This window comes from Scylla paramamosain, chromosome 30 (assembly GCF_035594125.1).
Source record: "Scylla paramamosain isolate STU-SP2022 chromosome 30, ASM3559412v1, whole genome shotgun sequence".
NCBI lineage: Eukaryota > Metazoa > Arthropoda > Malacostraca > Decapoda > Portunidae > Scylla > Scylla paramamosain.
In genome coordinates this window covers 17,366,699-17,392,021 of record NC_087180.1, presented here as the reverse complement: position 1 = coordinate 17,392,021, position 25,323 = coordinate 17,366,699, and the positions used below count along the sequence as shown (strand labels likewise).

At 44.8% G+C, this 25,323-nt stretch overlaps 1 protein-coding gene and 1 long non-coding RNA gene across 4 annotated transcripts in view; both read left to right on the top strand.

Moving 5' to 3' along the window:
- The first annotated feature begins 2,408 nt into the window (after positions 1–2,408).
- On the top strand, positions 2,409–4,571 carry LOC135116125 (uncharacterized). Of its 2 annotated transcripts, none has more exons than XM_064033329.1 (3): positions 2,409–2,743; positions 3,440–3,737; positions 3,895–4,571. In XM_064033329.1, the coding sequence occupies exons 1-3, from the start codon at positions 2,583–2,585 to the stop codon at positions 4,060–4,062; spliced, it is 627 nt and encodes a 208-aa protein (XP_063889399.1). In that variant the 5' UTR covers positions 2,409–2,582; the 3' UTR covers positions 4,063–4,571. The 2 variants fall into 2 exon arrangements, 1 of the variants encoding a protein (XP_063889399.1); XR_010276169.1 differs by lacking the exon at positions 2,409–2,743 and adding an exon at positions 2,998–3,272.
- Positions 4,572–5,337: 766 nt separating this feature from the next.
- LOC135115949 (uncharacterized) overlaps positions 5,338–25,323 on the top strand; it is a 104,099-nt gene continuing 84,113 nt past the window's right edge. Inside the window, exon 1 of one of the 2 annotated variants that reach the window (XR_010276116.1) lies at positions 5,338–5,509. This is a non-coding gene — a long non-coding RNA (uncharacterized LOC135115949). The remainder of the gene's footprint in view (positions 5,510–25,323) is intronic. The other variant, XR_010276117.1, reaches the window with a different exon arrangement.

The window sequence follows — 25,323 nt, the reverse complement described above, 5'->3', positions numbered from 1 at the left end:
ACAAGTACTCGTGCATAATTCAGTACAGACGCTCACACACTTACGAAATATCTTGCACATGATACGGTGACGAGCGGCATTAGCGTCACAGCGGCGGGAATGCAACGCTAGGACAAGGAACCGTAAACTAAACCCTAAATCAATCTTACATTTTTTTTTTCGTCTTTTTTGCAACGCTCGGACAAGGTACCGCAAAGTAAAACCTAAATTAATCTTACATTTTCCTCTTTTTTGCAACGCTTGAATGAGGAACGATAAACTAAACTCTAACTAATACATTTTTTTTCCCTTTTTGAGACTTGAGATCGATAAGAATAAGAGAGACATACAGTGACTCACGAAATAACTTGTACATAACACGATAATCAGCGGCATTAGCAACACAGCGGCTGAATACAACGCTAGGACGGAGGGGATTCTAACATAAACCCTTAACTAATTGTAGGTTTTTTATTTTATTTTTTTTTAGCCATTTGAGACTCGAGAACGGTAAGAATGGGGAAGACAGGCGGGGGACCATCACTCTCCTTCCTCGTCCTTGCTGCGGCGACGTTAAATTAGTCATGGCGGACGATAAATGGCAGAACTTTGCGGCACTCGGGACTCTTGGGCGATTAATTTGGTTTTGGATGAGTGTTATATTTTTTTCTCCTTCAAGTCCTCCATTAATTCAGTGATAGACGCTCGGAACGCCCCTTCCTCGCTCGCGCTGGGCTCCACTCACGCTCTCTTCACGCTTCCAGTCACGCACCCGCATCGTTCAAGCTACACTCCAGCCACGTTCCAGCCTCGCTTCCTCCACGCTCCCGCAGTGCTCCAGCCAGGCTCCCGTCACGCTCCAGCCTCGCTCCCGCAACTCTCCAGTCAAGCTTCTGCAATGCTCCCTCAACGCTCCCACTACGGTCCAGCCAGGCTTCCACAATGCTCCAGCCACGCTCCCACAATGCTCCAGCCACGCTCCCTCAATGCTCCACCCACGCTCCAGTTCCGCTCCTCCCTCACTCCCCGCCACGCTCTCCCGCTCGCTATTTTATGCACTGATATCCATCCCTCAAAGTCACGAAGCATTGTAGCTGCAGGAGCATTTTTCACCTTGACTGTTTCTCGCGGAATGCTAATATTATTATAACGTATCATGTGATTAATCTTGATTTTTCTTACCCATTACACCGCTAATAGTTTCTTAATGCATCTAATAGGCAAGCTTTTCCTATCTTTTTTAATTCCATATGACTGATATTGATATTGTTTAAGTAATCTAAGTAATCTAAGTAATTAATCTTTGTTTTTCTTATCCTTTTCGTATATAATAGTTTCTTAATATATCATTGCCTTTATTCTATGAGACTGATGGTGTAGTAATATTTCAGTATTTCAGGTAATTCCTCTTTATCTTTCCGTTCAATTTCACAAATAGTGCTTTTTTTGATACACCACATGAGTAAGTTCTTCGTTTTCCTTTTTATGAAGAGACAGGCAAACTAATGTCACTTCGAGTTGTAATGAATCTTTGTTATTTTCTACCCATAATTCCAACAGTACCTCCTTCAGTGCATTATATGAATAACTTTTCTTTTCCATAAAACAGATAGATTAATGTTATTTCAAGTACTAATCAACTTTAGATTTTCTCATCCATTACGCAAATAAAAGCTTCTTAATGCAATGACTAACTTGTTTTCCTTTACTTTTTTTTTTTTTCGGGGAGACAGATAGACGAACCGCTGCAGAAACTAATGGATTTGCGAGAGACAATTTCCATTAACTTTTTGACGTGTTTAAAAGTCTCCTGGTCCCCCTCTCCGCGCAGCCAAGCATGACCAAGCAGCGATGGGCGGAAGTCTGGGAGTCTGTGTGTGCAGAGAGAGAGAGCGAGAGAGAGAGAGAGGGGGGAGTAAAAAAGATGGATGGTTGGTTAGGGTCAAGATGATATATGTTGCCCGTGTTTGCTGTGACGCGATGTACCAGTAGCCCGGCCTCTTCTTCCCTGCGTGTCTGTGAGTCTGTTTGTCTCTCTGCTTAGTCTTGTAAATCTCTGTCTGTCTGGCTGCTTACTGGCTGGCTGGATGGATGGATGAATGGATGGGTGGGTGCATGGATGGATGTGGATGGGTGGGTGGGTGGATGGATGGCTCTCTCTCTCTCTCTCTAGGTGTGTGTGTGTGTGTGTGTGTGTGTGTGTGTGTGTGTGTGCTGGAAATATCTCTTCACGCACAATTTCTGCCATTATCGACCATTTCCCAACGAAGAAAGAGAAACTCCCGGGCGGCTGAAATCAATCTCGAATATCTGGGACGTCATAAACCGATATGCCGCCGCCATGCGAGGTGAATCACGACGGAGGAGGGAGAAAAGACAGAAAAAAAAAGTAGAAACCATTCACTTAACGTCTTCATGCTCTACACAGGAAGAAGTCAAGTTTAGCAAGCCGTCATGCACTGTTAACTCCACCTTGGGCGCCTTGAAACGAGAACCACTTAGCGCAATTAACTCACGTCAAGCCTCAAGACCATTCAGCTCTTGGTTCCTCGCCGCGTCGCCCACAGCTGCGGTAAAGTCCGTCTGCCTGCACTGCTGTCAACATGCCCAGGTCTCGGCAGCACCACCGCCTGCTACCACTGTTACTGCTACTGCTGCTGTGGCTTCACGTCGAGGGATTCCAGCAGGTGTATTACAAACGGCAATTCTCAGAAGCCAGGACTGTTGTTGGGCAGTTCACTAACTACACGACATCGACCATACGGTGAGCTTTCATTAATCTTATAAGTCACTGGTAACGAAGCGCATAATCCTCCCGTGGCACTGTAGTTAAGGGAAGCGTCACAGTGAAAGGTGGAATGACATCTCAGGGTCGGTGAGTGTAGATTAGTCTTCCCGGTCTTCCTTATGTCTTGCGGCGCTTCTTGGTTTCACTATACAGGTGGTGTAAAGAAGGTTAGTCAGTAAACTTAACAGTGCATTAGGTAGTCCCAGTATTGAGAGGCAGTGGGCGCTCACACTTATACGAGTAAGGACGTGTGTGCTGTCCCCTCATCCTCTCATTCTTGCAACCAATTTAAGACAGTGTTAAATTTACTTACCTTTTATTGCACCAGCTGAACCAAGCGTCGCACTTTGCTGGCCCACAACTTGATTAACACGCAGGAAAATGAAAAGCAACCAGTCTTGAGTTAATGCAACGAATGTACGCCTCAGTCAAACCTCTTAGGCGATGTTACGTCGAGTCACGGCCAAAAAAAGTCTGTTCACCTGCAGCATTCTTTTGTACTAATGTAAGCGGTTTGCCTTAAATCATGAGTCCTCTGATGTATTGGCAGTCATCTTAAAAAGCCTGACAACTGATACATTCTAAGATCATGGAAAACTTAAGAATGGAGGAAAAAGTTAAACAGGTTACGTGACTTATGACAGCGACTGTACCATAACCTCTTGTCTGCAGGTGCGCCTCCCTCTGTAGCAGCGTGTCGTGCCTTGCGTGGTCCTGGGACTCGGCTAAGGGTGAATGCCTCGTGTACACTTACCTGGAAGGGTTAATACAATCCGCCTCCTCGACCTGCAGCACCTACCTCCCTCTGCACACCTTCATTCCCCTCCGGCCGGCAGGTGTTTGGAGCTGGTTCGAGGCAAAGGTTGGCTGTAATTCCATCTGGGCAACTATGGCGTACGTGAGTGACGCCACGGAGAGATTACTCCTGGAGAAGAAGCTAGGCAGTGCATACTTCGTGGGTCTGAAAAAGGTGTGTGTGTGTGTGTGTGTGTGTGTGTGTGTGTGTGTGTGTTGATTCTCTCAAGTTTAAGAAGTGATAAATAAGTTTCTCTTCAATATGAATGGCTTTTTAAGATACGAAATTAACCTACCCCCACTCTCTCTCTCTCTCTCTCTCTCTCTTACAGACGTGGGACAACATGTGGCAAGACCCTTCAGGAACCACCGTGGCTGACCCTATGTGGGGCCCCGGATACCCAACGACCGAGAAGTGCACCATGTACGAATCTGGCCTGAGGGACGTGGACTGCTTTGACAAGTTCGCTTTGGTTGTCATTTGTATCGTCACCCCGTAATAAATCCGTGCCATTAAGTCTGTGCATCGTAAGTTAATATATTCGGGAGTCCTTACCGTCATAATCCCGTAGCATTGTAATCCCGTGAGCCCTTTAATGAAATGAATTTGTGGTAACCTGACTTAACTAAAGGAAAACGAAACACGAAACGATGGTTGAAATAATAATAATAATAATGATAATAATAATAATAATAATAAACAAGGAACTCATCAAAACAAGAATGCGCATCTCTGAATTACTTAAGTTCGCAGCAACCTGTCATAGGGAATACCAAACACGAAAGCACGAATGAAATAAGCAAACTATCATATAACCACAACAGGAATCCTCATCCCGTACAAGTGTAAGCCTCACTAAGTACCGCTGTTTTTCGCCCTATTTCACGCGTTAGTTTGTGTCAAGTCTGCTCTGAGTATCTGTCCAATACTAGACCTGGTGAACTTTGAACTCCCTAACCTGATGCATCTTTCGTACAAGTGTAGCCAGAAATATACGTGATGATTTGACGTGTTGATGTTTTCTCACCCGGACTTTTGCTGGTCAATAGCCACGTAACGAGAGACTTTTAAACCCATCACGCTGCATCTACGTCATCTAGGTCCTCTTTCACGCTGTACATGATGCGTGACTTCATGAGGGTGTGCTTCCTGGCATCTTTTTGGCTACACATATTTGTTAGTTTGGGTTGGAAGCATTTCTGTCTTTTTTTTACAGTCTTTGGCATCACCCCGCAGACGCTACATCATATCCTTATACACCGCTCTTCCACTACATTCAAAAGGCTCTAGTTGAAGTTGCACGGGTTTCTCAGTGTTTTTATGGTTCTAGTGACAAATTAACAGTCTTTCTGCATAATTAACAGGAGAAACACTTGAGCCAGGCTGAACATCTCTGTGACCTTTGGAAACAGTCGTTGTAAGAGCGGAGCGCTTCAGAACACAAGCTACATAATGGTGGCAATGATGAGTGACCCCCCCGCACAACTCACAGACATCAGTGACGTGACGCGCCTCCACCTCATGCCAGCCAATCAGCACAAAGCATCTCCCTCCGCGCCTCGCCTTCGTTCGAATGAGCATGCCTGTGTTACCAACCAAATACTGCCATTAGTGGGGGATAGTTATCTGTCATCACCACCAGAACACGTGTCAGTAAGATTCTCTAGCCAGACAAAAGCTTCAGTACTCAGGCTACATTACTTAGGCACACTGACAAGGAGTTCACTGAAGCTTCACTCTGGTCCCGAAGTACCAAGGGAGAGAATCCTGCTACGCTTCCGGATGCAGAGAGAGAGGGAGAGAGGGAGAGAGCAGACGTATCATTACTAAGTGCTGGGAAGGAAACGACTCGAGCAGGAACCTTTCAGTGCATTTCCAAGATAACCCAGATTACCTCGCTGACATCTCACCACTCACCACTCACCTCTCCGTAAGAGCGCCGTCTTGTGAGTACCTGCTGGGGGATAATTTAGGGCTCAGGGTGTCGCTGCCTCATGGTGCACGCCGGGGGAGGTGGGGAAGGCGGCGTAGTGCGGTACACGGCGCCTGAGTAACACCCAGGCAGATTAGGTGGAACAGCGGCATCCGTATTGAGAGAGAGAGAGAGAGAGAGAGAGAGAGAGAGAGAGAGAGAGAGAGAGAGAGAGAGAGAGAGAGAGAGAGATGTAAACCCGCAGTTCTTTCTCTGGTTTTCATTGTTCTCTTACGTTTTTTCTCATTTATATCTCTTTTCCTTCTTCATCATTATTTTTCCCTCTCCATCTTCCTTCACTGATATTTCTTTATGGTATTTATATCCAAGCCTTCCTGTACATTATAGAATGGGATTACGAGTGTGTGTGTGTGTGTGTGTGTGTGTGTGTTGCTGCGCAGCCGTGCCCCGAGGCATGCGTGGCCTGTTATTGTTTCCAGCGGCGTATTCTTGTGCGGTGAGGCGGAAACAGAGAAGTAAACGTGTTATTATTATTGTTACGCAGGAGGTATTTGAGTTTGTTTGTACAGTGCTGGGGTCTTCCAGATTGTGCGCGGCTTTGTGTGTGTGTGGGGCTGGAGGAGAGAGAGAGAGGAAGTAAGGGGTGTGATGGCGCTGGTGGAGAGACGGGAGTGTGGCAGTCCTTCTTCGCGTTCCAGGGAAAAAAAAAAAAGAAAAAAAACAGGTAAACTCACCAAAGGAGAAATGATATCGTAACTCGAGATGAGGTTGTTTGTTCCTTATTTACATAATGGCTATTGTTGATGATCACTTCGCTCCCTCAGAAGTTAAGGTCTATGTTATATTCCACAACTCATTTCCCGAAGAACCTTGTTGTGTAGAATTTCGTAGGACAATTCACAAAAACATAAAGGTGATTATTCTTGGCAGACTGTGATTGGAAGGGAAGAGTTTACTTGAAAGTGTTAGATGAAGATGAGGATATGCATGTGATTGTGACAGACCGATAGATACATGAATTGGTGTTTACTGGTACAGCTCTGAGGATCTAAAATATAAGGGTTTTTTGAGGCGTAATGAATTAATAGCAGGTATGTTACTCCTTAAAACGCTGGAGTAGGAGAGGGATATTGACGATAGGATAAGTGACGATAGCATGAGGTGGTGTCAGAAGCAGTGCGAGACAAGGGATTGGTGGAGAGGGATTGGACAAGGGATTGGTGGATTGATATTCGAATCTGCAGAAGGAGAATATTCAAGAAACTCGGTACAGATTTTCTTTGTCCGCCACTAACTTTTACGCCTCCTGACGCTGGCGCAGAGGGACGGCGACGAGGACTTACTAATGCAGCGTGTAGAGAGTCCGCGAGCATATTATTATCCTCATTAGTGGTAGTAGTAATAGTAGTATACTTAGAAGGGCTCCCTAATGGATCACGTTCACCTAACAAGCTTAACTGATTAACAAACTCTGACGCTTCGGCACGTGAGCGAAGAAATGTCATTGAAAATTTACCTGCAGTTTATTATATTTAGGCCGAGCTGCCTCCCTGCATTAATATTCACGAGTAATAATGTTAACTGAAGGAAAGTGGATATTATACCTTGCATCGTTCACCAAATTAGATAAGAAGGTGTTTCGGGCTGAGGACTTTATTAAGCATCCGTGAGGGAGTTGCCGGTGATAAAGTCAAGACGTGACCATCAATGTTTCGTGCTAATGAACGACTGTTATGCATGAGGCTGGCGGCCATTAATTAGGCGCCGCGATAACAGTGTGTTCCGGCGGCGTCTCGTCCCGGGCGGCGCTGCGGGGGGCTGTGGGATTGTCGCTCGGGGAAACTGGAGCTCATTTCTTGCCGTGCTTGATGAATGAGTCCTTTCCTGATGTAGTGCAGGGAATGTAGCGGCGTGGTGGTGGTGATGGTGGTGATGGTGGTGATGGTGACGGTGGCTGCCTTAACACACTTTTCCGTAACGACAATGAGAGTGGAAGTGCAGGAGAAAGACCACCACTAGACCGCCACTGTTCTCTTCCTCTCTCGTACAGGGGAAAATTGCAGCCAGACACCTTCTGGAGGAGGAGGAGGAGGCGCTGTGAAGGGAGAGGCGCCACAGTAGAGAGGCGGGATCAAGTTACTGCATCTGAAAGTAAAATCACGACCATCACAACACAAGAGAGAGAGAGAGAGAGAGAGAGAGAGAGAGAAATACCACTCAAACAATATAACACTTCAACCGATAATGACTTCTTGACCACCAACACCTCACTCATGCCACTTCTAATACCCCCCCGTCACACCAACACCCACACCGTCCCAGTCCCTCCGGCCGGCAGGTGACGCGCATGCACCTGTTTGGGGATCATGGGTAATTGAATTGGACCATCTGTAACAGCCATCCATCAGACAGACAAGCTGGAATTAAGAATTATTTGTCCTCGCCCACCCGCGGCTGTGTGTGTTAAACGTGTCTGACTCTGATAAACGCCCGTGATCAATCAGTGCAACAGGTGATAGGTATTCCGGCCTCTGAGGGGACGGGAGGCCACGTATGGGGCAGGTAGGGTGTGGGAAGGGGCGGCAAGGGGCTGTGTAAGGTTGCTGGTCCGGGACGGGGTTTCGGAAAGGGAAGGATAGAAGAATAAACAGCATGGAGGAATAGAAATGAGAAATGGTCAGAGAGAGAGAGAGGGGGGGCGGTATCGGAAGGTTAGGGAAGCCACTAAGGAAAAAAGGAGAATGAACAAGTGGAGGGGAAAAAAAAGAATAAGGAAAAGTCAGAGAGGTGGGAACTAGAAGGAATTTTGCGAGTTTGTGAGAATCTGGTGAACATACGTGAGATATGACTATGATAATGAAAACAGTGACGATAATGATCAAAACAGTAACAAAAGCCATAATGATAAAAAAGATATCATGGTAACAATTATAACAACAACAGTAACAAACAATAACATCTGAAGTGGCTTTGTTAGCCAACTAACAAACGAAAAGGGGTTGACTGTGGAACTCGCCCTTAGGTTAAAGAAGACCAATCGTTCTCCGTGGCAGGGTGAAGGAAAGCACGTCTGTAACTCACACCGCGGGGATCACAACACAACACCAGGCTTTGATGGAATCCTTCAAGTTCAAAGGTCAGGTCGGGTTCAGGCAGCATGTTTAGGCGTTCAGTCGTGTTCAGTGATGTTTAAAGATGTACATAGGTGTTTACAAGCTTTCACAGGTGGTTACAAATATTCACAGGTGTTCAAAAACTGGTCACAGGGTGTTCAAAGATGTTCAGAAGTGTTCACAGGTGTTATTGTGTTCAGAGGTGTTCAAATATGTTCAGAAACGTTCAGAAGTCCTCGAGGCTTTTCATATATGCTCAAAGAGAATAGTCCAAAGGTGTTCAGATTTATTCACAATGGTTCAAAGGTATTCACGGTTATTCACTAGCGTTTCCAGAAGCACGTGTCACCGCAGAGAGGATTCCAGGCTGCCGTCACGGAATGCAGTGAGTGTCCAGGCCTGCCCGAGACTGTAGCTCAATATTTCCCCTCTGCCAGCTTAATCTCCCTCCGCCGAGGTATTTCACCCTAGCGGTACAAAGCTCAATTTCCCTTTTCTCTTCCCCTGCACATCATCCTCTGTAAGCTTAGGCGCCCTCCCTCTTTGCGTCTTTCCCTTCCTAAGCTACTTACTCTCTCTCTTACGCCCCCTCTTCAGCTATACTTCTCCTTCGCATTGAGTTAAAGAAATCTTCGCAGGGATGAAAAATACAATAGGACGTATGTGGGAGGTGCAAAGGTCAGCCTGCCAGGTCCCTCTTGACTTTGCCCGCTGGTTTGAGGACGAAGGCAGAAGCTTTTGTGTCTTCATGTTGTTTGATGCTCTGAACGGATGGATGAGAGGGGAAGGGGAGGAGGGATGCGGAAAAAGAACAAGAAAAGGAAAGGGATAGATGAGGAAGGATTGGAAGGGAAGGGAAAGAGGATGAAGGGAAATGAGGAAGGGAAGGGTAAAGGAGGGAAGGAGGATAGAGAAAGGGAAGGAGAGGGGAGTGATGGATGGATGGAAATGAAAAATAAGGAAAAAGACGGGGAGAAAATGAAAAAAAGAAGGAATGCGAAGAAGGGGATGAGAAGAAAGGAAGGGAAAAAATTGAAAGGAAGGAGAGAGAGAGAGAGAGAGAGAGAGAGAGAGAGAGAGAGAGAGAGAGAGAGAGAGAGAGAGAGAGAGAGAGAGAGAGAGAGAGAGAGAGGGAAAAATGAAGGCAGAGAAATGAGGGAAAGAAAAAGAGAAGATCGGCAACCTACACGGGAAGAAACAAACATTGGAGGTCGGAGAGGCGCAGCGGAGAACCCCGAATGGTAGGCAAGTTACCGAGTGATCCAGGCTTAGGGCAGACTGTACGCTCCCCACGCTGCTCCTTTCCTTCCTCGCACCCTCGCCCTCCCTGCGCCTCACTGCTCCCCTGGCTCAGCTCTTTTGCATTCTTTTAAAAGGAAAATATTGTGGCTTGTTTTATATTCATTGCATATTGATGGTACTGCATTAGAATCGCGTCTTTTCGAAGGGACTAGATAATAGGGTTGTGTTCTTGCTTGACGTGTGTTTGGGTGAAAATGTTTGTGCGTAGAGTTTAATTCCATCTTCTGCTATACAGTGTGAGATTAAAAGGTTTCAGGAGAGATTTTTTTTCGTTATAATTTGTATGTTTTCGTTTTAGAGTAAGAGACGACTTCTGATACACGCTGTATGTAAGTAAATACTGCACGGACTATTGTTCTGGTCGGTGATGTTAGTGGTGGTGGTGGTGGTGGTGGTGGTGGGTGGTAGTAATTATTTAGTACAGTATTAGATGCATTACATTACAGCTGTTCAGAACATATTATCGTACACTATGATTAATGATGTAGGTCCTCATATGACGTATTAGTTTAGCGCTACAGAATATTAATATTGAGACCTGCATACTAAATCATCACACACACACACACACACACACACGAAAATAACGACGAATACTCTACTCTACTCTCTCTCTCTCTCTCTCTCTCTCTCTCTCTCTCTCTCTCTCTCTCTCTCTCTCTCTCTCTCTCTCTCTCTCTCTCTCTCTCTCTCTCTCTCTCTCTCCTGACCTTCCCCCAGCAAATAAAAATAAAAAGCAGTATATTCATAGTATGCATTTTATTCTAACGTATGAAAAGTGCATTAAGAGTTTTTACTGAGCAAGTTGACGGAGACCTCGAAATGAATTCCTGATTTGTGAGTCCCAAAATAGGTCTAGTTTATTTTTACTGGGAGTGGAAAAGAAGGAGGATGAGGAGAAAGAAGACGCGGAGGACGAGGAAGAGGAGGACGAGGAAGAGGTGGAAGAGGAGGAAGGTTTGCTGCATTTAATCTCACAACAACTATTTTCCAAGGCCACAGAAATGATTAGCCTGGCCCTCACGAGTGTTTCTCCTGCCCAAAGCGTAAAAATCTTATTAATCTGTCTCTAGAACCGTAAAAACACCCTTAAAAACCCGCGTCACTTCAACTAGAGCCTTTCAAAAGAAGAGAGGTGCGGTGCAGAACTGTTTCAGAATATCGTCCCTTGTTTGGTAGTTTCATAGCAAATTTTCTTCTTATTGTCCTTCGTATCCCTGAAAATAACGTACATTTGGACACAAGTAGCGGTGGAGTAGTGACTGGTGTGTGGTGATGAATAGTCAGTGTTTTGCTGGCGGGGGAAGGGCGAGGCAAAGACAGAAACAGTGTGTTGTGTGTTGTGTTGTGTTGTGTGTGTTTGTCTCCCCGCCACGCCACGTCAAGCCACGCCAGGCCACGCCACTCCCTGTAGTAGGAATAAAGAGATGGAGTATCTCTCTCTCTCTCTCTCTCTCTCTCTCTCCTCTCTCTCTCTCTCTCTCTCTCTCTCTCTCTCTCTCTCTCTCTCTCTCTCTCTCTCTCATTCATTGCACTTCAAGGAAATAACGAAAAAAAACAAAAATAGTGTTAAATGTACAAAAAAAAAAAAAAACTAATTCATTGTTTTCAGTCTTAAAATAACACTTACTCATTACACCTCAGGAAAAGAAAAATGCGCCGTAAATGTATGGAAAGAGATATGATTAATTATGTTTAGTCTTAAAATTAACACTCATCCAGGTAGCAGCGTAATAAATATAAACAAAGGAGATATTATTAATTCTCATATAATGTTTCACGAGCCGTCCTTGTGTTTAGTCATTCTCGCAACACTCCTGCCTGCTTGCCCCTGACAGGTGATGCCAGTTAATTAAGTCTTAGTACGGGGGAAACACCTAACCAACCACGTAGGAAGTAGGTAAATGAAAGTACGGATGTGTAGTTGTAACGTAGCACGGATTTCATGTACTATTTTCCATGTCTCTCTCTCTCTCTCTCTCTCTCTCTCTCTCTCTCTCTCTCTCTCTCTCTCTCTCTCTCTCTCTCTCTCTCTCTCTCTCTCAGTGTTCTGTTTGTTGTGTTTTTGCTTTCTGTTTTTCATGTTTCGTTTTTCATTCTTTTTTTTTTCCTTTTTCTCTTGTTTTAATACTTGCAGACTGGTATTTTTCATACCTACTCAGTACACACCTTTGAAACAAGTCATATTTTTGTACGTTTTTTTTTCTTACCTGGAGAAGCACAATGAACCCGCACCTTCATCTCTCTCTCTCTCTCTCTCTCTCTCTCTCTCTCTCTCTCTCTCTCTCTCTCTCTCTCTCTCTCTCTCTCTCTCTCTCTCTCTCTCTCTCTCTCCCCCAGTCCTGCGACCTTCTTTAGGCGTCGGGCCATCAGACACATCAACTTTAACTCTTCCATTAATTCTCTCTCGCTAATACCTTTAATCCAGGCGAGGGTCTCCACCTGTTGCAACACACCACCCACTCGCCTTGGAGGGTGTCACTGCCTCCTGCACATCCCACGCCGCCTCTCTTGTGCCTCTTCGTTTCCTTAAATGTTGCCTTTCCTAACCTAGTCTAACTTTTGCACATTCCACACTGTCTCACTTATGCATTTTTCTTTCCCTGGATGTTACCTGTCTCAACTAACCTAACCTAACCTAACTTAACTCTTGTACATCCCACACTGTCTCTCGTACCTCTTATTCTCCTACCTTTAAACCTTATCTACCTCATTTCACCTAACCTAACCTCTTCTAAATTAGCCTTAACTCAAACTCCTGAATTTCACCAATCTCAACTAACCTCTCCTAACTGAATGCCCCATGAACCTCACCATCCTAACCTAACCTAACCTAACCTAACCTATCCTAATCTAACCTAACCTAATATAACCTCACCTAACCTAACCTAACCTAACCAAACCAAATCTACCCAAGCAAGAACCACACCAACCCTTCGCCTCGCTCCACCTAGTCACTCCCGGAGCCCCTCTCCCTCACACAGTACACTCCATACACAGCTTACACACGTCACCTCCTGAAGCGAGTTACAATTACACACTGCTGCATATATCATCCAGCACGGCGCCGGAACTCGCTACCGGTCAAGATAATAGCCCTCAACGCAGCGGGTGTCCAGTGAGTGTTACAAAGCATATGAATAATAATAAAATAAACGGCGGGGGTCTGAGTGCAGTAGGAACAAAAGGGTGTTTAAATGCAGCGTCCGTACTACTGATTAATTCCAGCGGCCGGTGTAAATTACAAAGGAGATAAACAAATGAGGCAGTAAAGTTGCCCTGCAGTAGTAATAAGTTTCACCAAGCATGACTACTACAACTTCTCCCCGTCCCTAACTTTCAACCTCTCTCTCTCTCTCTCTCCCTCACTTTCGGTCTCCCTTTCTCTCTGTCCTAGGTGGTGACAGGCAGTGGGAGGGAGGAAAAGGAGGGAAGGAGGGAAGGTGTGTGTTGCTGTCAGCGAGTCTTCATCCACAGGAATATTTAATTGTTCCTTCATGGTCGAGGAGAGAGAGAGAGAGAGAGAGAGAGAGAGAGAGAGAGAGAGAGAGAGAGAGAGAGAGAGAGAGAGAGAGAGAGAGGGAGAGAGAGAGAGAGAGAGAGTTTTCTCTAATGAACTACAGATACGTAGCTAGACTTCCTTTCACACACACACACACACACACACACACACACACACACACACACACACACACACACACACACACACACACATGCTAATTGGGGACACTTTACCTAAATAATCGTAAATTAAAAAAAAAGTAAGATATAAAAAAAACCTTAAGTTAAAAAGAAAAAAAAAGGAAGAGTTAAAAAGTCAATATTTTGCTTCTGTGTAAATGAAGTGCTTTGATCATTGGCTTTCAGATTATCGTTGGAGTGATCTTACCCCGTGAAAGGCTGGCCGGCTTTGACTGCTGCGGGTAAAAAAAAAAATAAAAGCTGAATGATGGAAAAGATCTGAAAAAAAAAAAAGAATTAACTCACCAACCATTACGTGAAAAGATCTGAAAAAAAAAGAATTAACTCGCCAGGCATTACCAAATCCACACGGTACATTTGATTCATTTAAAGAGAGACCCGTGAATCGCCCTATACTCGTAGCACACACACCTGTTAATGAGGCAGGAGACCACTACATTCACAGTCTGGAACAGGTAAACTTGGTCACTAATTTTTTCTGTCTCTGTTTTACGACATTCAACAACCACTTAAACCATTTACTTCTCTTCCTTTTTAGCACACACCTGTTAACGAGGCAGGCGACCACTACTTTCACAGTCTAAAACAAGTACAGTTCCTTCCCTTTAAATGACTCGTTCTCTTCTCTGTGATAACGAAATAAGTGAACGGCACGACATTTGAACTAGCTGCCTTTGAATCACCCCCTCTTTATTGGCATGGTCGTCCTTTGTTGTCATTTAAAGCACTGTAAATAAAAAAAAATAAATGAAAAAATCTGCATCCACTGACACGGACAACAGAAGAATAGGAAGGTCTGGTTTATTCTTGTGCTTTCCAGTCTGCAGAACTACCTTAGGAAATGCAGCACACGATAAATATTTAGAAATCTGTGGGTGACTAAAGGACAAATTGTGTAGCAGTAAAAAAGATTGAGCATCAAATAAATAAAGCACGGGTGATATTTTATCCCCCTCTTCCACTCATCGCACTGAAACCTTTGTGGCTCTTCCATCTATTATACTTTTACAACATAACCTGAGCCCGAACAGAGCAATACGAGTGCGTGGGTCTGACGCAACGCCCTTGTGAAAACGTGATATTTTTGCCCGTGAAATAGTGTTCTGACAGTCCCCTTCAATTCCCATCAGCCATCAAGGGGAGGCGGGTCCTGCGAGGCCTCTGCACTTCCCTCCCTTCATTGAATTCCAGCCTACTCCTGTCCTACTGTGCTGCGCTGATCTTGAAGACTGTGTGTGTGTGTGTGTGTGTGTGTGTGTGTGTGTGTGTGTGTGTGTGTATGACATTCGCTCAATCATATGCTTGTTTCACTTCATTCCTTCCCTTCACCCTCGCCTCTTCTTGTGTCTGTCTGTCTGGGTGTCTGGCTGGCTGGATGGATAGCTGGCTGGCTGGCTGGCTGGCTGGCTGGCTGGTTGGCTGGCTGGCTGGCTGGCTGGCTGGCTCTCTCTCTCTCTCTCTCTCTCTCTCTCTCTCTCTCTCTCTCTCTCTCTCTCTCTCTCTCTCTCTCTCTCTCTCTCTCTCTCTCTCCGGAAACTCGTGCATCAAGTATTCTTTTTTAATTCCTCACTCAGAGACTCCTCATGTGAAGCAACACACTTTCCCAACAAGGCCAGGCATGCAACACGCAGCTTGACCTACACTTGCAACTGTTTGGTGAAGAGAGACGCTTACCAATATCCGAAACTAGAGAGTAATCCGTGGGCCATAATAAATAGCTCCGCAAATATATATAATGGCGATTAGGGCAATGTGTGAGGGCGAGGGTGTTATATGAGCGTTAGATAAGCACTCTGTAGGTTCAAAGGATCATAAAGCGTGTGATAACTTCCATCTCTCTCAACTCTCCCTTTCCTCATTATGGCTGGAAGCAGTAATGAGCTTAATTCTTTCACTCCTTGTCATTTTTTTGGGTTCCGTAATCTCGTATGACTTTTTTTTTAATCTCGTATGAGTTTTTTTTTTTTTTGTTAGACACTTCGATATTAAATAGGTAGCCGAGAATTTCCAGTTTTCTTTTGTAGCTGGAAACAATGATGATTTTAATCCTTTAATTCCAGGTTAATTAATTTTTTTTCCCATAATCACCCACGACTCTTGGTTAGTTTTCTATCTATAAACACACACAATACTTTCTATGGACATGTATTGAAACAGATACTTCGATATTTGATTTTTTAGAAGATAGCACCTTTTTCTCTCTTGTGGCTGAAAACCGTGACCTTAATCCTTTCACTTCCCATCGATTTTCTTTCTATAATCACCTACGACCTTTTTATTTTTAGACCAGATACTGTAATGCCTTCAGTGGTAAAGATGTAGCCAAGAACTTCCCTTCCCTCTACTCTCTATTCCCTCTTACGAGTACATTCAGTTCCTAGTAATTTTTTCCCCTATCATCATTTACAACCTTTTTTCGTTAGACTAATCACTGTATTTTATTCCCTTTGAAGCTAGAGGTGTATTCCAGACAGATTTAACCTAATGTTCTCTTTCCTCGACCTATCTTATCACAATATCCTCCTCCTCATTCTCCTCCTTTTCCTCCTCTTTCCCTTCCTCTTCCTTTGTTTTCCTCCTCGTTCTGCTCGTCTTCATCCTACTCACTATTTGCTCCACCTCCTCTTCCTCCACGTCTTCCCCCTGTTTCCCTCCTCTTCGTTTTTCTCCTCGTTCTACTCGTCTTCATCCTACACACTGTTTGCTCCACCTCCTCTTCCTCCACGTCTTCCCCCTGTTTCCCTCCTCTTCGTTTTTCTCCTCGTTCAACTCGTCTTCATCTTACACACACTGCTTGCTCCTCCTTCACCTCTTCCTCCTGCTCCTCCTGCTTCGCCTGCTCCTCCATCCGCTAAGCTGAAAAATTACCCCTTAAAGGCTACTCTGCCGCTGCTGCCTTTTGGGTCAGGGCTTTGGTTGTGCTTTCCCAGACGGCTTGGGGATCCAGACCTCATATTTCCTTGTCGTTCTGGCCTGGCGATGCGGGAAGGCAATATGCGGGCACCTCCTTGGTCTTTGTACGTGCAGGGAAGGTGTTGTACGTTGAAGCCAGGTTAGTTTCGTTTTTTTTTATTTAGGGGGGTCTTTTTTTGTTCTTTATCTTGTTGGTAAGGCGATTATCTGGGGTGGTTTCATTATTTTTGTTTGGGTTTTCGTACATGAAGATAAGGTGTATGTTGTAGGCAGGTTTTTATGAATTTTTTTATTTTTTTTATTTTTAATTTTAGTTTGTCTGGAAATATTTGTGGATTTTTTTTTATTTTATCATTTTGTTTCTTTAATCTTCGCTTTTATCTATTTCGTCTTTATTTTCATCCCTCCTTTCAAGCTTTGCCGCGTCTGTACCAGTAAAAGTGTGTGTCTCTCGCTATCCTTCGTGTCTATTTTCGTTCTGTTTCCCCTATCTTCATTTACGACTCCTTTTTATTTCGTCAGCATCATCTTGTTCTTATTTCAACTTGCCTTGTTTCCATCTTCACTATTTTTACTACGACTTCGTCAATAACATTCCCGTTCTTCGTATTTCATCTATCCAGAGTTTATTTTTTCCTTCATCTTTATCGCTAAAACCTTTCTGTTCTTTGTTCCCCTTCTTCTCATTCCTTCCTCCACTCCTGCATCTTTCCTTCTCATTAGCCTTTCCATCCCTTCCTTCTTACCGTGGATTCATCCCTCCGCCTTGTAAACTCCTTCCCTCTCCTCCTTCCCTCCTTCGCTCTCCTCTCTGCCTCCCTCCTCTCCTCCCAGCACCCCTCTCTCTCTCCTCTTCCCTGTTCCTTCCCTCCCCTCCCTGCTTCCTCTCTCAACCCATCCTCTCTCCGTGTCCTTCCTGGTTCCTTACCTCTCCTCGTTCCTCCTCCTTCCTCCTCCCTGCTTTCTTCCTCTTCTCCTCCCCTCAGTATCCCTCTCTCTCGCCCTCCTCCTTCTCCTCCTTCCCTTCTACTTGAGTTTCTTCCCGGTTGGAGGAGCTTTTCCCTCCACGCTCTCAGTAATGGGATCAGGTGGATAAAAATGGTAACCGGAAATTAAAAGGTAAAAGGCCGTTAAGGGGTTGTGTAAAGGCCTGGTCGGGGCGGTGCATCGCTAGCCTTTTTTTTTTTCTCCCTTTTTCTTTTTTGACGTAGATTTTACTTCGACATTGTTAACGCAGCAGTAATCTGGTCCACCTTGCTTTAGGGTTGGCTTCGGGTGGTTGTTTTAATTATTTATTGATTTTTATTGGTTTTTGTGTTCATCATGTTAATTTTTGTTGCCGTGAGTCAAGGATGAGTAAGATGTGAGTGTGGCTTCACTGTTTTGTTATGGTTTGTGTTGATTTTTCTTGCGTTGAGGAGTCAGAGAGAGAGAGAGAGAGAGAGAGAGAGAGAGAGAGAGAGAGAGAGAGAGAGAAACTTGTACTTACTAAGGTAACCCACGAGAGTTTCTAGGAAAATGCTGAATTACGAGTATCTCCTCTAGTGTGTGTGTGTGTGTGTGTGTGTGTGTGTGTGTGTGTGTGTGTGTGCGGCGCCTCTGCGTTACGTATAGGCAGGGTTCGGTGACCTTAGCGATAAATACGAGCACGGTCCACTAGCGGCAGTGATTATTGTGATGGAGGGACAGGAGGCAGGCAGTCACTCAGCTGGACGCGGAGGGACTGTGCCGAGCTCCCTGGAACACTCCGCTGCTGGATCTCATAATGGCTGTTGCGGGAACTTTTTGTACCTTTTGTCTTCATTACTGGCGGGTTGCGTGGTTTGGGTATTCACTTATGCTCGTTTTGTTTGTTTGTCTGTTTGTCTGTCTGTGTATATGTCTGTTCGTAAGATATCTTAAAACGCATGACTTTTTTTTTATCCAGAGGTAAAACAGGTTAAATTTAACAGTAAAATGTCAAATATTGGTCAGTAATTAAGCATGAATTTCAAGTTTTATAGTAGCAGTGTAATATTTTCTCCTTCACAGACTTTTATTTGGGCATTTTTAAGTCACAAGTCCTCCCCATTAGAACAACATAAAGGTCTTGGTCAGGGAGGAACAACACGATCACGCAGCAAGGTACATGAAGGTGACAAAAAAAGAAAAGAAAACTAACTAAACATAACACAAAGCGAAGAGATTCCCCCCCCAAGTCACTCCTCCCTTCAGTACACATTAGAGAAAGAACACCATAAAATTTTCCGTTGAGAACAAAAAAAACACGTGAAGAAAACACCGCCAGAAAAAAAAGACACAACAGAGCGAAGGAAAAAAGAAAAAAAAAAAAACACGCATATTGTTAACTTGAAATTTCAGCGGGGCCCGAGAGAATATGCTTGGCCTGCGGTGCCCCTGGGAATGAGTGCGTTAAAGATTCATGAGGGCGGGACTGAGACGGGGACGGAGGCAGGAGATGAGGTCGAGGGCACCGGGGTGAATGGTAGCTCTGTTTCCTCATACAACCTTGCCCTGATGAACCGCCGGACTCGAGGCTCTCACGGGGACAAAAAACAAGAGTGAGATAGGGCAGATCTATATTGTTTTATTGCTTCAATTTGTTTTGCGATGTTGGGCGTTCGCGAGGGAGCAGGGACAGAAGAGGGACAGGAGGGCAGCAGAGGGGCGAGATGGTGGCCAGGGACAAGCGAGAGGGGCAGCGCAGGATCTGGTTGCTCGATGGGAACATGGAGATGAAAGGTTCAGAGACGGACAACTGGGCAGGGAAGCAGCTGATAGGGACGAGTGGCGTGCTGGCTGTGTGAGGGGCTGGGATGTGTCAGGGGGTGGAAGGAAGTGGATAGGGACGATTTGTATGGTAAATAAGAGCGGTGAACTAGTTAGAGGGATTGTGAAGTGTAAAGTGGTCTACGGGGATGAGTGAGGATGCTAAATTAGTAGGAAAAGTTAAGGGTGAAAAGTTCTGTGAGAAATGTAGAAGAACGAGCTGAGGACTAGTTAAAGATTAGCCTGAAAAAGAGGAATAACGATAGAAAACTGAGGGATTAAGTAACTGTGCATTGAAGATAAAGTACAGAGGAGATATGGAAGGCTAGACTGAGGGAGAAGTTAAGAGTGCAGTGAGAAGGGGAGTCTTGAGGTGGGTCAGGGAGAGTCAGGGTGAGGGTGGGTGGGTGCGATCCCTGACGTGGCATTGTGGTGCAGAGTACGAGGGAGGTGATTACATTAGTCCTGGGAGGATGTTATGGGGTGGAGGAGTGGCGGGCGGCGAGAGACAGATAATAATACGAGGAACACTTGCTCTGAATGACGGCTGCTGCGGCGTGTCCTCCTGCGCGTTGGGTTTCAAATACTTCCATTTTGAGGTACGAAAAAAGAAAAAAAAATATTCCATCCCTTTTCCGAGAGTGAGAGAGAGAGAGAGAGAGAGAGAGAGAGAGAGAGAGAGAGAGAGAGAGAGAGAGAGAGAGTGAGAGAGAGAGAGAGAGAGGAAAAAATAGCGAAGCGTTGTTCTGGACGTGCAGTGTAGCTGAAGTGAACAATAAAGGACGAGTTATAGCAGTTAAAAAGAATAAACGACACTTGGTATTACACACTGACAAAATTTAGAGGCTTTAATAATCATCCTGCTGTGAGTTACGCCTCGTCCTCTGCTTCCCTTGAAAAAAAAAAAAAAAAAAATTGTCCACGAAGGAAAGGTACACCCGCCATTACAGACACACCTGGTTTGTCAGAATGTACACACTCACACTCTTTCTCCAGATTAGTAAGGTGTAGCTGGTGAACACGTGACTGTTTCCCTTTAAAACTGTATAAGGAAAAACTGTCCTCGGAGGAAAGGTACACTTAGCCATTACAAAAAACACACACCTGGGTTTTCAAAATATACAGACTCTTAATTTTCCCTCCTGACTAATAAGGTGTAGCTGACTTTCACTTAGAAAATAAACAATACTATCTAGATTAAAAGAAAACACACAAAAAGGAAAGGTACACTTCACAGTTACAAACAGACCAAGTTTTTCGATACACACACATACACACATACACACTCCTTCTTCTGATTAGTAAGGTGTAGGTGGCGAAGACGTGACGTTAGGGTAAGGGTCTGTAGGGTCAATGAGTGGAGGGACCCTGGAACCCTAACTCTCCGCGGTCATTTTCGCCTCGAACCCTCCACGGCTGAGGATCAACCCTTACTGATTGAATTTGCTCACCATTCGGCAGGTGTGTGTCTGCTCACCTGCGCCTGAATACATTACCCGCACCTGGTCTGTTTTCATTAATTTCCCGGAGTATAATTAAAAGGCCGGACTTGGTTATTCTCATGAAATTACGCACACAAGGAACCTGATAAATGAAAAGGAAGACAGGAAACAAACGAAGCTGTGAAGGTGAAGTGTGTTGCGACCGTTCCCTCTTCCTTCGTGCCTTTCCCAGCCCGCGCCAGCAGCCTGCACCTGAGGGAAGGGACGGGAATGGGCAGGAATGGGCGGGAAGGGCGGCCAGGTATGTACAGGCACCTTACCTTTGGATAATGGAGGCCAGGGATGAGGAAGACGAAGGGGAACGGGAATATAAAGAACCTTGTGGAGTGGAAGAAGGTTACTGAGGCAGGGATACGCTGGAGGAGGACGAGGAAGAGGAGGAAGAGGAGTAGGAGGAGGAAGTTAAGGGGTAAGAGGATGGAGGGAGGAAGAAGGTAACTTGGTTTACGGGAGTGCGGCGCGGCTGACTCCACCAGCTAACAAGGTTGGCCAACAATTTGTGGTTCTCGGGAGATTACAAGTGCACACTAATTTCTGGAGCACGATGGCTAGGTAAGGGCGGAGCCAGCGTGCGTGGGAGAGAGAGAGAGGGGAAGGAAGAGAGAGAAGATGAAGGGGAGAGGGTGAAGATGAAGGGGAGAGAATGAAGATGAAGGGGAGAGAGTGAAGATGAAGGGGAGAGGAAGATGATAAATAGAAGAGGAAGAAGATGAAGGGAAGAGGAAGAAGATGAAGGTGAAATGGAGAGGGGAGATGAAGGTGAGAAGGGAAAGAGATGGAGAGGATGAGAGTGAGGGACAGAAGATGAAGGTGAGGAGGGAAAGAGATGGAGAGGGTAAGGATGAAGGAGAGAATACGAAAGTGAGATGGAGAGAAGGAAGGTGAGGATGAAGAGGGAGAGAGGTGAAAGTGAGAGGGAGAAAATGAAGATAAAATAGAGAGGAGGGAAGGTCAGATGAACATTAGGAGGGAGAAGGAAGATGAGAGAGAGAGAGAGAGAGAGAGAGAGAGAGAGAGAGAGAGAGAGAGAGAGAGAGAGAGAGAGAGAGAGAGAGAGAGAGAGAGAGGAGCTGATGATAAGAGAAGGGAGAAGGGAGAGAACCAGAACATGAAGACGAGAAGGAAGAAGAAAACAAGTGATAGAGGAGAGAGGAGGAGAGAACGAAAGATAAAAACGAGGAGGAAGAGGAAGGAGAAGAAGACAGTGAAAGTGAGAGGGAGAAGAAAAAAATAAGAGGGAAAAGAGAAATGAAAAACAGAAGGACAGGGGACAAGGAGGGTGCTTAGAGGGGGGTGGGGATCCTTGAGGGAGGGGCCGTGGCAGATGGTGCTTCTCTCCAGGTAAGGAGGGTCGCAGGTGGGTCGCAGGTAACCCAAGGAGGGAGTACTGAGGGGAGTTAAAGGGATGAGCTTGGCGTGGTGAAGTGGTGCCTTGGAATGTTAAAGGAGGGGAAAGACTACCAGAAGAAGTAAGGAGAGGAGGAGGAGGAGGAGCAGGAGGAGGAAGAGGAAAAAGAACCAGAAGTAAGGAAAAGAAGAGGACCAGAAGTAAGGAGAGGAAGACGAGGAGGAAGAGGACGGGAAGGAGGTCCAGAAGAAGTAAGGAGAGGAAGAGGAGGAGGAGTAGGAAGAGGAGCACAAAGGATAAAAAAGAATGAACAAACAGCAACATCCCGATTTGTGAGTGAAATAGGATTGCATGACAAATAAGGAGAAAGAGAAGAAAAGAGAGAAGGAAATGGTGGAGGAGAAGGAGGAGGAGGAAGAGGAGGAGGAGGAGGAGGATGAGGAGAAGGGGCAGGAAGAGAAGTAAAGAAGAAGGAGAGAAGCAGGAGAAGAAATAAGAGAAAGCTGAACTAACTAGAAACACCAGAGAGAGAGAGAGAGAGAGAGAGAGAGAGAGAGAGAGAGAGAGAGAGAGAGAGAGAGAGAGAGAGAGAGAGAGAGAAAGAATACCTAAGAAAGAAAATTAGAAACGAAAGAAAACAAAGCAAAGAAAAAAATCAAACAAATAAACAAAATAAAATCAATAACAAAGAAACAAGGAAAAAACAAGACCACCACCATCACCATCACCACCACCACCACCACCACCACCACCACCAAAAAAAAAAGACGAAAAAGAAAAAATCTGAGAGGTGAATGAATGAACAGCTGGCATCCTGATGAGGTGAAATAAGGATGAAGTATTCGAGGGCAGGGATGGGGGAGGGGGGTCAGTGAGGCGGTGAGGCAGTGTGATGGCAGGCTGGGCGCGGCGGGATGATTGGCTTGCAGATGAGGTGGGTGAGAATGAGAGCGAGCGATTGGGATTCAGTTGGGGCCAAGTAATGGAGGTGAGCTCATGAGATTGCGAGGAAGAGACGAGGAGACGAAAAGAGACTCCGAACTGGCTAGAGAGAGAGAGAGAGAGAGAGAGAGAGAGAGAGAGAGAGAGAGAGAGAGAGAGAGAGAGAGAGAGAGAGAGAGAGGTGGGTTCATGTGAGGTGCATAAAGACAAGGGAGATAAAAAATTAGAGAATATAAAGTGAGAGGAAGAAAAAAAGTGAGTTGCAGAAAAATAGATAAAACCGACAAATGAGACAGAGAGAGAGAGAGAGAGAGAGAGAGAGAGAGAGAGAGAGAGAGAGAGAGAGAGAGAGAGAGAGAGAGAGAGAGAGAGAGAGAGAGAGAGAGAGAGAGAGAAAAACTTAGAGCTACAATAGAAAAAATAGATACAATACATTCATAGCCACACAAAAACATTAATTCTACTCGTTCAAAATTCCCAGCCTCTCTTTTTCTCAAACCTCAAAAACTAAGAGAGAGAGAGAGAGAGAGAGAGAGAGAGAGAGAGAGAGAGAGAGAGAGAGAGAGAGAGAGAGAGAGAGAGAGAGAGAGAGAGAGATACACACACACACATAACGATAAACAATAAAAAGCAAGCAAGACAACAAGATACATAGATAATTTACCTGTATGTGAATTAAGGTTAAGTTAGGTGAACAGCTGAATGGCAGACTTAGGCACCATTACCACCACCACCATTCCCTCAGTGCCATTATCTGCGGCCCTGTAACGTGACAGTGGATTTAGTGACGAAAAGAAAAAGAAAATGAATGTGGAAACTTGAGAGAAGGAAGAGATGGCTTGGTGGAAAAGAAAGATAGAGAGAGAGAAAAAAAAAGAGATTAATGATAGGGAGAAACGAAGACAATTTGCTGGGGGGACAGGAAGACACATAGACAGACAGACAGACAGACAGGAAAAGAGAAAATTTAAATAGGAAAGGAGTATGAAAAAAGTTAGGACAGAACATAAACTTTTTTTTTCCCCACAAACTCGACAACGACACTTTTCCGCGCGGTAAGTGAGGTTTAGCTGTGCTCGATGTTGTGTTGCCTGTGTGTGTGTGTGTGTGTGTGTGTGTGTGTGTGTGTGTGTGTGTGTGTGTGTGTGTGTGTGTGTGTGTCTGTGTGCGCGCGCCAACAACGTCCGCTGTTCCCAAACGGTCACCCATCCAAGAGCTAACCAGACCCAACGTTGCTTAACCTCACTAATCAGACGAGGAGCTGTGAATTCAATGAGAGAGAGAGAGAGAGAGAGAGAGAGAGAGAGAGAGAGAGAGAGAGAGAGAGAGAGAGAGAGAGAGAGAGAGAGAGAGAGAGAGAGAGAGAGTAGTGAAAATGGACGTGAATGAAGTGTGATAAAGAAAAGGAGTAAGAGGTGGGAATGAAAATAGAGTAAGAGAGAGAGAGAGAGAGAGAGAGAGAGAGAGAGAGAGAGAGAGAGAGAGAGAGAGAGAGAGAGAGAGAGAGAGAGAGAGAGAGAGAGAGAGAGAGATAGGGCGTAATGGAGAAAGATGAGGAGCGAAAGGGTGGAAATGAAAATTGAAAGGATGAGAGAGAGAGAGAGAGAGAGAGAGAGAGAGAGAGAGAGAGAGAGAGAGAGAGAGAGAGAGAGAGAGAGAGAGAGAGAGAGAGAGAGGAGAACTAGAGGAAGTATATAAACATTAAAATGAAAGACAAGGGCAAAGATAACATAAAGACAGAAATGATGAATGAAAAGAAAAGAAAAAAAAGAAAAAAAAGACTGAGAGAAAATGATGATACCTAAAATCTAAAGAGAAAAATAAAATAATGAAAAAACGATGCGAAGATGAGACAGAGAAAAATGAAATAATAAGAAAAGGAGAGGGAGAAGTTAAAAAAAAAAAAAAAAGATAAACGGGAGATAAAAGTCGCGATAAAGCAGAAGAGAAAAGGGAATGCAGGAAAGATGGAGAAATTCATAGCCAACTAAAAATGGATGAAGGAAAATGGATGAAAATAGAAACATGAAATAGGAAAGAGAGGATGAGAATAACGAAGGATGGGGAAACAGAATGAAGCACAGAAATAGGGAGGAACGAACGAAAATGAATAGAAAATAGAAAAATAAAGTAGTTGGGAAATAGAACGAGGAGATAAAAAATAGGAAGAAAGAGAAGAAGTGGATAATAAGAGAAAAAATAAAAATAAAATAGAAGTGAGAAGAAATGCAGAAGA